The following is a 10,681-nucleotide window of genomic DNA, read 5'->3' as shown; positions in this document are numbered from 1 at the left end:
TTTTTTTTTTTGAGACAGAGTCTCACTCTGTCTCCTAGGCTGGAGTACAGTGGGCCAATCTCAGCTCTCTACAACCTCCGCCTCCTGGATTCAAGTGATTCTCCTGCCTCAGCCTCCCGAGTAGCTGAAACTATAGGCGTCCACCACCACGCCTGGCTAATTTTGTATTTTAGTAGAGACAGGGTTTCACCATATTGGCCAGGCTGGTCTCAAACTCCTGACCTCGTGATTCACCTGCCTTGGCCTCCCAAAGTGCTGGGATTACAGGCGTGAGCCACTGCACCTGGCCAGAGCCAGGTTTTCTTACCTTTGTACTCATGGGACATCCCTTGGTTCATATTTATTAAATAAATGTTTGTTGAATGAATGAATTACTGGGTGAATAACTGAGGTTGTGATGGGCACAGGTCAAGGGAGTGGATAAAAGAATAGTGCTTGAGGCAGGTCTAATATTGAGAGCCCATGTTGGGGCAGGCATAGGTATGGAACAAGACGTGCAATGGGGAGTGGAAGGGCAGACAGCAAAGGGGAGAGGAAGAGTCCTTTGTTTATTTTCTGTGATGGTTTAGTGTCCCGTGGTCAAGGTACTGCAGCAGCTCAGCAGGGTGGATATGAGATCCCAGCAAGGTTGCGGACGTTGCACAACCTGGTGATCCAGTACGCAGCCCAAGGTCGCTATGAGGTGGCCGTGCCACTCTGTAAGCAGGCACTGGAGGACCTGGAGCGCACATCAGGCCGTGGCCACCCTGATGTTGCCACCATGCTCAACATCCTTGCTTTGGTGTATCGGTGAGGACTTCCCTCCTCCAGTGCCCAGATCTTCCCCCACATTCCCACCTTGGTCCTCCTTTGGCTTTCATTTTTCCTCTTCACAGGGTACCTCTCCTCCCTGTTGGGCCTCCCAGATACACCCCATTCGGGTGCTTCTTAATGTGCCAGAACTCTCACTTTTCCCATACCTAAGCATTTGCTCATTCTTTGGGATCACTATTCCTCTAATCTCTTTTAAGGAGTGCTCTCTCCCTCTCTTCCCGCTGCCCTCTCACTTCCTATAACTTGTGGCTTCCTCTTGCGATGGCAGTGCCCTGCATTCTGGTATGAGTATGTCAGTGAAGCCCCCTTACTGTCCACACCAGGCTTCCTGTCTCCTCATGGAGGTCCCCAGTCCTTAAATGTACTCAGTCCTCCCAAAGGGAAGGAGGGAAGAAGGCTTGCAGACAGAGTTCAGGGTAACTCCTGTCACTTTTGTCTTCTTCCAGGGACCAGAATAAGTATAAGGAAGCTGCCCACCTGCTGAATGATGCCCTCAGCATCCGGGAGAGCACCCTGGGCCCCGACCATCCTGCTGTCAGTATTCCTTGCCCTCCCTGCCCCACACCCCACACCATTGCTGTTTTGGCCTCTCTTAGCTCATCCATCTGCTGCCCTCAGTCCACTCACTAAGGGTGCTGAGAAAGGAGGAGTAAGAAGTCCTTTCTTCCAGGCACTGTCCAGTGATCCTAGTGCTTAATTCTCTGAGACTCAGTGACTCCTTTTTATAATGAATATTTTGCTTGAACTTAATTCATAGATAAGTCATAGGTAAATCCATATATGATTTCTACAAAAGTTAATATGCTACTTTAGTAAATATAAAAGAAAAACAAGAAAAGTAATTTATAAGAACAATATGTACAATGTAATATAATAAGATAAAAATACAAAACAACAGTAACTGTATTGAGTACAACTTTGTTAAAAGAAATAGCAAAGTGGCCTGGGCGTGGTGGCTCACGCCTGTAATCCCAACACTTTGGGAGACTGAGGCAGGTAGATCACAGGGTCAGGAGTTTGAGACCTGCCTGACCAACATGGTGAAACCCTATCTCTACTAAAAGTACAAAAATTAGTCGGGTGTGGTGCCACATGCCTGTAATCACAGCTACTTGGGTGGCTGAGGCAGGAGAATCACCCAGGAGGTGAAGGTTGCAGTGAGCTGAGATCTCGCCATTGTACTCCAGCCTGGGCAACAGGGTGAGACCCCATCTCAAAAAAAAAAAAAAAAAAATTGCAAAGTGGTCTCATATATAATGAATGATTCTGGATTTAGAAGACCAGTAAGCCATTCCATACGAGAAGTACTAGAAAAATGAGACAGCGGCTGGGTTCAGTGGCTCATGTCATACATGTGATCCCAGCACTTTGGGAGGCCAAGGCAGGAGATCACTTGAGGCCAGGTGTGGGAGACTAACCTGGGCAACATAGCGAGACCCTGTCTCTACAAAAATTTAAAAATTTACTGGGCACAGTGGCGTGCACCTGTAGTCCCAGCTAGTTGGGAGTCTAGGGTGGAAGGATCGCTTGAGCTCAGGAGTTTGAGGTTACAGTGAGCTATGATCATGCCACTGCACTCCAGTCTGTATAGCAGAGTGAGCACCTGTCTCTTAAAAAAAAAATGAAAATATAGTTGGACACTTTATTAAAGTACAGTACTATAAGAAATCACAAGGGTTGGGCATGGTGGCTCACGCCTGTAATCCCAGCACTTTGGGAGGCCAAGGTAGGCGAATCACGAGGTCAGGAGTTCAAGACCATCTTGACATGGTGAAACCCCGTCTCTACTAAAAATACAAAAATTAGCTGGGCGTGGTGGCAGGCACTTGTAATCACAGCTACTCAGGAGGCTGAGGCAGGAGAATCTCTTGAAACCAGAAGGCGGAGGTTGCAGTGAGGGGAGATCGAGATTGAGATCGTGCCACTGCACTCCAGCCCGGGCAACAAGAGTGAAACTCTGTCTCCAAAAAAAAAAAAAAAAAAAAATGACAGACCAGATTTATTTGTACGTAAGAGAAAGAGACTGGGCACGGTGGCTCATGCCTGTAATTCCAGCACTTTGGGAGGCCAAGGCAGGTGGATCACCTGAGGTCAGGAGTTTCAGACCAGCCTGGCCAACATGTTGAAACCCCGTGTCTACTAAAAAATATATATAAAATTAGCCGGGCATGGTGGCATATGCCTGTAATCCCAACTATTTGGGGGCTGAGGCAGGAGAATCATTTGAATCCGGGGGGTGGAGGTTGCAGTGAGCCAAGATCACACCATTGCACTCCAGCCTGGGCAACAGAGCAAGACTCCGTCTCAACAAAATAAAAAGCGGCCCAGTGCTGTGGCTCACTCCTGTAATTCCGGCACTTTGGGAGACCAAGGTGGTCGGATCATCTGAGGTCAGGAGTTTGAAACCAGCCTGACCAATAAGGTGAAACCCTTTCTCTACTAATAATACAAAAATTAGCCAGGTGTGGCGGCGTGCACCTGTAGTCCCAGCTACTCGGGAGGCCGAGACAGGAGAATTGCTTGAACCTAGGAGGCTGAGGTTGCAGTGAGCCAAGATCATACCACTGCACTTCAGCCTGGGTGATGGGGCGAGACTTTCTCTCAAAATAAATAAATAAATAAATAAGTACAAATAAATGAAAGAGAGAAACAACCTTAAGTAGGGATATCGGCCGGGCGCAGTGAGTGGCTCATGCCTATAATCCCAGCACTTTGGGAGGCCGAGTTGGGCGGATCACAAGGTCAGGAGATCGAGACCATCCTAGCTAACACGGTGAAACCCCGTCTCTACCAAAAATGCAAAAAATTAGCCAGGTGTGGTGGCTTGTGCCTGTAGTCCCAACTACTCGGGAGGCTGAGGCAGGAGAATGGTGTGAACCCGGGAGGCGGAGCTTGCAGTGAGCCGAGATTGCACCACTGCACCCCAGCCTGGGCGACAGAGCAAGACTCTGTCTCCAAAAAAAAAAAAAAAAGAAAAAAAAAGGTCAGGATATCACACCAAAGCAAATGATAGAGTTGTCAATGTACAGAAAATGAAAAATGAAAAAATTTTTTTTGTTTTGTTTTTTGAGACAGAGTCTCACGGTATCACCCAGCCTAGAGTGCGGTGGCACAATCTCGGCTCACTGCAACCTCCGCCTCCCAGGCTCAAGTGATCCTCCTGCCTTAGCCTCCCAAGTAGCTGGGATTACAGGTGCATGCTACCACACCAGGCTAATTTTTGTATTTTTAGTAAAGATGGGTTTTCACCATGTTGTCCAGGCTGCTCATGAACTCCTGACCTCAAGTGATCCACCTACCTCGGCCTTCCAAAGTGCTGGGATTACAGGTGTGAGCCACAGCACCCAGCTGAAAAGTTATTTATTTTTTGTTGAGATGGAATTTCACTCTTATTGCCAGGTTAGAGTGCAACATGGCACGATCTTGGCTTACTACAACCTCCACCTCCCGGGTTCAAGCAATTCTCCTGCCTCAGCCTCCCCAGTAGCTGGGATTACAGATATGTGCTACCATGCCTGGCTAATTTTGTATTTTTAGTAGAGACAGGGTTTCTCCATGTTGGTCAGGCTAGTCTCGAACTCTTGACCTCGGGTGATCTGCCCTCTTCGGCCTCCCAAAGTGCTGGGATTACAGGCATGAGCCACTGCGTCCAGCCAAAAAGTTATTTTTGAACGTGATCTGTGTGAAAATAATTCCCTATGGTATGACATATGATAGGCAGGGATGATGTATCTCAGAAGTCATCCTCCTATCTTGATATCCCATCAAATATCAATGTTTACATTTAGTGTTCGGATGTCCGGCAGGACATTCAAAAGTTGGCAGAGCTGTCTTACACATGCAGAACATCTATAGCGTTCTTGCCTCCTCAAAGGTAATCATCATGGCAACCAAAAAAAAGAAAAAAAAACAACAAAAAAAAACCACCTCCAGAAATTTCTTAAAATCCCCTAGAGGGCGATATTATCCCTTAGCCTCAGAGCCATCCTGTTCAGCAATTTCCCCTCCCTTCAGCCCCTAGCTCCAGGGTAGTAGAGTCTTTGTCTCTTAGAGTTGTGCAGTGATTGTGGGACCCTGCTGGGAGGTGGGGAACCTCAGATTCCCATAGGTCATTTGCAACCCAAATGTCTGATGGGGACTGGCCTGTCTTCATAGGTGGCTGCCACACTCAACAATTTGGCTGTGCTCTATGGCAAAAGGGGCAAATACAAGGAGGCAGAGCCTCTGTGCCAGCGGGCACTGGAGATTCGAGAAAAGGTACCCATGCCCTCTCTCCCTTCTTCCCTTGTTGCTGTGACCCTTCTCTACATGGATCCTCTGGTCTAACACTCCTCCTTCACTTTTTTTTTTCTCACCCCCATCTCTGCCTTGTTCTCTTTTCCTTCATTCCCATTCCTCTGCTTTCCACATGTGTGTGTCTACATGCAAGCAGACACGTGTGCTTGTGCACACACACGTAGTCATAGCCATTTATCCACTCCTTTGTTCCCTTTCAGGTCCTGGGCACTAATCACCCAGATGTGGCAAAGCAGCTAAACAACCTGGCCCTCTTGTGCCAAAACCAGGGCAAGTATGAGGCGGTGGAACGCTACTACCAGCGAGCACTGGCCATCTACGAGGGGCAGCTGGGGCCAGACAACCCTAATGTAGCCCGGACCAAGAACAACCTGGTATGGGAGGAGGGGACAAAGTAGGTGGAATGAACGGGAAGTAGAGGCCACCTGGGTCCTAGAGTTAGGAAGCATCACAATCTGGCACACTGCTCTCATCAAATTTGTGCCTATTTCTGGGGCTGCCTTTGCGGATGAATGATCTGCTTCGTTCCGGTTATAGAAGCTCCACAGCTTCTTGAGAGTGGGCTGGGAATACCCTTGACCCTGCACCTGGAGAAGGAGGTGTGAGAAAGATCTCTGGGGAAAGTCACAGAGACACCGAGAAGTGGAACTCCCTGAGCCTGGTGAAGACGTTGTCTGGAAAAAAAAAAAGAGAAAAAAAAAAAAAAAAAAAAAAAGACCTTGCCTCCCTCCATGTTTTGTTCCTGTATTTTTGCCTTTCTGTCTTCTAGGCTTCCTGTTACCTGAAACAGGGCAAATATGCTGAGGCTGAGACACTATACAAAGAGATCCTGACCCGTGCCCATGTGCAGGAGTTTGGGTCTGTGGATGGTGAGTGGTGAGGGCTTGGGGAAGGGGCTGTGGGAAAGAAAAGAAATGCAGACCAAAGGTTGGGGGTTAGGCCACAGTGGTTCCCAGGGGGAGCCAGACCCCTTCAGTCCAGCCTGTCAGCCTCTGGGTCCTGGCTCTCCAACACTGTCTAGCTCCGATCTCTAACCTCCCCACCCCGTGTATCACCCCCAGATGACCACAAGCCAATCTGGATGCATGCAGAGGAGCGGGAGGAAATGAGCAAAGTGAGTGGGGGGAAGGGGGGCCAGCCTGGGGAGCTCAAGGTTACCAGGGTCTCTGTCTTACTCCTTCCATTAGCCCAACTCCCACTTCCCGCCCCAGCACCAGCCCCAGATGCATGGTGTCCTCCCCAGCCCAGCCTGCACCCTAGCCCCATGCCACCATGCATCCCAGCATCTCTGTATTCTTATCTTTGGCTCTCCCTGCCCTTCTCTCTGGCCTCTCTGTCCTGCAGAGCCGGCACCATGAGGGTGGCACACCCTATGCTGAGTATGGAGGCTGGTACAAGGCCTGCAAAGTGAGCAGGTGAGCTGCCAGTGAAAAGCCAGCTTGGCCTCCAATGCCTTCCATCCAGGCTCCCAGCCTCCCAGCCCTTTTCCCTTCCTCCCGTAGACTTTCCCTCAGCTTTAGCTCTGTTCCTTCTCCTATTTTCTTGTTTTTTTTCCTCTTGTCTTGCTTGGAAGACAAATGTTTTCTTTTCTGAACCCATTCTCTCTTCCTTCTCTGGTCTGTTTCTCACCACAGCCCCACAGTGAACACTACTCTGAGAAACCTGGGAGCTCTGTATAGGCGCCAGGGAAAGCTGGAGGCCGCTGAGACCCTGGAGGAATGTGCCCAGCGGTCCCGGAGACAGGTCAGAAGCCCAGAGGGGAAGGAGGTCCTTGAGGGAAGGGCCCTGGGGATGAGAGACTGCTGAGGTTTCTTGGGAGTCTCCTAAGAATAAACAGAAAGGCTGATGAGGCCAGGAGGGAGAGGAAAGTGAGGCAGTGTTGTGATTGTGGTTGTTTTTAAGCATGTTCTTACCCCCTACCTGCACTTTGTGGTCAGGACTCTAATTTCAAGATTCACTAAATGGGGATATGAAGGAGAAATCCTGCCCTTTCATAAGGAGGGGCCTGGGTGGTGTGGGTGAGAGGAGTGAGGTGGGGGAGAGCCTAAGTCAAGAATTTCTCAGATTGTGGGTCTCAATAGTAGGTTGTGAAATTAATTCAGTGTGGGCCATGGGGCTAAAAACATATACAGATCTATACATAGCAATGCATTGTGAATAGAAAAGGTGAGTATTGTTCCAGTAGGTATATACTGAGACATCACAAGGAAAAATGTTTTCCTTGCAGTGGCTGATGGTGAAAAAAATTTGAAAGCCCCATCCTGAGGAGTTAAGGAGTAGGAAGTCCCAGGTCCTTCCTTTTCCTTCCAGGGCACTGACCCTATCAGCCAGACCAAGGTGGCAGAGCTGCTTGGGGAGAGTGATGGTAGAAGGACCTCCCAGGAGGGCCCTGGGGACAGTGTGAAATTCGAGGGAGGTGAAGATGCTTCTGTGGCTGTGGAATGGTCCGGGGTGAGTCTGATCATTGCCTTTTCATCTCTCCTGCCCACTCCTGCTGGTGGTGGTGAGAGGCTCTTGGCTATGCTGTCCCAGTCTAGGTAGTGTATCCCTTCAGGGGTATCTCTGGGAGCAAGCTTTTGACAGGACTTTTATTTCCAGTCACTGGGCCTTGGGAGTGGGGGATGTGTGCAGAATAAATGCTAGGACTAGACTCAGAAACCCATCTGTGTGGGATCCCTGTAGCTTTCATTGCTCACCCCTTTCTGCCAGGATGGCAGTGGGACCCTGCAGAGGAGTGGCTCTCTGGGCAAGATCCGAGATGTGCTCCGCAGAAGCAGTGAACTCCTGGTGAGGAAGCTCCAGGGGACTGAGCCTCGGCCCTCCAGGTACACATGGAAGTCAAGATACGGTAAAGTGGCTGGGTGCTGTGGCTCAAGCCTGTAATCCCAGCACTTTGGGAGGCCGAGGCGGGTGGATCACCGGAGGTCAGGAGTTCGAGACCAGCCTGGTCAACAAGGTGAAACCTCATCTCTCCTAAAAATACAAAAATTAGCCGGGCGTGATGGTGGGTACCTGTAATCTCAGCTACTTGGGAGGCTGAGGCAGAAGAATTGCTGGAACCTGGGAGGTGGAGGTTGCAGTGAGCTGAGATCATGCCATTGTACTCCATCCCAGGTGACAAAAGTGAAACTCTGTCTCAAAAAAAAGAAAAGAAAAAAAAAAAAAGATATGGTAAAGCAGGCAAGTAAAGTAAGCCCTTGCCTCCAACTCCTCTTGGCTCCTGATCTCTGGAGAGGTATCTTGGAGAGAAACAGGGAGGAAGTCAGTGGGACAGCCATGGAGAGAGAGGTTGGGTAGAATGGGTGCCCCAATGTGGGGGATGAAGGTAGCTGAGATACTGGTTCCTGATGCAGATAAGAGAAGTTGGGGGAGGGGATGGAGGGGAGGCAGTGATTTGATTTTGTGTGGCAGTGCTCAAGAGGCCCACAGCTTTAAGGCCACTCAAGAGGAAGAGAGGAGGCCTCAGTTCTTCCATTTTCCATTGTAGCAGCAACATGAAGCGAGCAGCCTCCTTGAACTATCTGAACCAACCTAGTGCAGCACCCCTCCAGGTGAGAGCAGTGCTTGTGAGCATATTGGTGGGTGATGAAAAAAGAACAGCCAGTGAGCAAGCCCAGTAGAGTAAGGGAAGAGGGGAGAGGAGTCATCTGGGATAATGATGAGCCAGGGGATTGCAGTTATTAAGGAATCAGGCAGATAGCTTGTGGTGAGTGATGACCACCAAGGGACAGTTTCAGGCCAGACATAGTAGCAAATAAGTTAATAAGGAGGGAAATAGGAATATTCTTTAAACTGGTACTTTGGAATTATGAATAATTTAAGAATTATTTGGAGATACTAATTTTTTCATCCTGCAGCCACCTTCATAGTAGATGAGAATGGAAAAAGAAAAGTATTAAATAATCCCCATCTGAGAAAACAGTAATGATATTTTAATGGCAAATGACTTCTTATATCAACACACTCAGAGTATACGCCAGTATTCATGTGGTTCTTCCAGGTAGCTTCTCCACCAGATTGTGGCCTTCTGGAAAACCCTAGCAGAGGCTAAACAAAGTCCCAGGTCCAGAGATAGACTGGTCCAGAGATAGATGTGATCCTAGGTCCAGAGATACACTGTGGCCATGGGATGGATGGACTCCAGGAGACAGTCTTTGGGAGGCTGAGGTCCCTGAGCTGATGGGGTAGTGTTGTCTGTTTCAGGTCTCTCGGGGCCTCAGTGCCAGCACCATGGACCTCTCTTCAAGCAGCTGACATTCAACCCGGTCCCCAGGTCTGCTGGGTCCCCCCACCTCCATAGCCCTCACAGCATTCCCCATTGCTCCTGGCTCTTCCCCACCCCTAGGTGGGACAGTGAAGGGGAGCAGTTTAACCAGAAGATTGCTGCTGCCCTTAGGGTTTCAGCTCCCTCCTCAGGAATCCCTCTTAGGAAGGACCCTCAGGACACCCTCTCCGCACCCTGTGGTCCTCTAGAGTAGCTAGCTCTGAGGCCCCCAGGGTGGGTACAAAGCAGGTATGGCCCTCAGAGATGCAGCCTGCTGCTGGCTTTTCAGTCAGAGGGTTGGGGGCTGGCCAGCCAAGCCGCCTTGCCCTGGCCGCTCTTATTCCCTCCCTCTGCTGTCTCACTTCAGGTCCATGTATTTCACTTTTCTTAAATAAAAGAAATCAGGTAACGTTTCTGCGACTTGAGTCCTGATTGAAGAGGGTATGAAGCAGGGCTTGTGTTGGGGCCCTTCACAGAGGGTGAGGTGCAGTGATGGATGGGGCAGCAGGAGTGTTGATTCTTGGATCTCTCTTCTCTTCCTCCCCTTGTTTGTATCATCTCCAGCAGGGCCTGTAGGAAGGCATCTGGGGGATGGGGAAGAAGGAGGCCCACAACCCAAGGAGAAGGTGCTGTGGACTGGGTTGTCAGGGACATGTGGTGGCCATGTGGCAGGACCCTGGAGTCCTGGCGCCACTTCTGGCTGTGAGGCCCTCTGTGGCTGCCATTCGTTCTCCCAGCTGCTTGGGGGAAGGGAGGACTAAGCAGGCCTGGGGGGCCCTCCGGAGCCAGAGGGGAGACAAGGCACTATCCATCCCCTCTCAGCATATCTTGGAGGCCTGAGCAGCAGCTGGGGCCCATCTTCTTCTAAAGCTTGACTCCTCCTGACCCGCCTCCTACACCCCTTGCTGCTTTCACAACAAAGAAAGAATGTGGGGGTGGTGGCGTGGGGGGTGGGGGGTGCCTGGAACAAGGGTTGTGCTGGGCCTCCCCACAGCTGGAGACTTGGCCATACCCTGACACAGCCCAGACTGCCTGGAGATGGACTTGGGATGAATTTGTCAGTTTAGCAGCCTTCAGCCTGGCTTTCAGAGCCCAGTGTGTTTCTACCTTTGGGTTCAGATTGGTCTAGAGCCAAACCAGACCCCAGTCATGCACCCTTCAGCCCCTCTCCGGGCTACACAGCATCTTCAGGTTACTCTGCTGGGGGACATTAAGGACACCGTGCTGTTCTGGGTCTGCCTGTAAGATTTTGGGTTGCTGAAAAGTGGGTGGGGCCCACCTCTTCCGCTACCCCCACCTGGAGAATTC

The 10,681-nt window shown here is 50.2% G+C and overlaps 1 protein-coding gene across 4 annotated transcripts in view; it reads left to right on the top strand.

The window, feature by feature from the left end:
• The window catches only part of KLC4 (kinesin light chain 4), a 16,883-nt gene extending 7,095 nt beyond the window's left edge, over positions 1-9,788 (top strand). For all 4 annotated transcript variants that reach the window (XM_017878190.1, XM_017878192.1, XM_017878193.1 and 1 more), the window contains exons 5-16: positions 570-789; positions 1,260-1,347; positions 4,969-5,070; positions 5,310-5,483; positions 5,879-5,978; positions 6,171-6,223; positions 6,454-6,524; positions 6,744-6,852; positions 7,420-7,560; positions 7,819-7,934; positions 8,597-8,660; positions 9,313-9,788. In XM_017878190.1, the coding sequence (XP_017733679.1) occupies positions 570-789; positions 1,260-1,347; positions 4,969-5,070; positions 5,310-5,483; positions 5,879-5,978; positions 6,171-6,223; positions 6,454-6,524; positions 6,744-6,852; positions 7,420-7,560; positions 7,819-7,934; positions 8,597-8,660; positions 9,313-9,363 (1,289 nt within the window). In that variant the 3' untranslated portion in view covers positions 9,364-9,788. The remainder of the gene's footprint in view (positions 1-569; positions 790-1,259; positions 1,348-4,968; positions 5,071-5,309; positions 5,484-5,878; positions 5,979-6,170; positions 6,224-6,453; positions 6,525-6,743; positions 6,853-7,419; positions 7,561-7,818; positions 7,935-8,596; positions 8,661-9,312) is intronic.
• Positions 9,789-10,681: the final 893 nt, after the last annotated feature.

This window comes from Rhinopithecus bieti, unplaced genomic scaffold, assembly GCF_001698545.2.
Source record: "Rhinopithecus bieti isolate Rb0 unplaced genomic scaffold, ASM169854v2 scaffold_9981, whole genome shotgun sequence".
Taxonomy (NCBI): Eukaryota; Metazoa; Chordata; class Mammalia; order Primates; family Cercopithecidae; genus Rhinopithecus; species Rhinopithecus bieti.
Note: the sequence above shows the minus strand (reverse complement) of the source record. Positions and strands in the feature narration are given on the sequence as shown.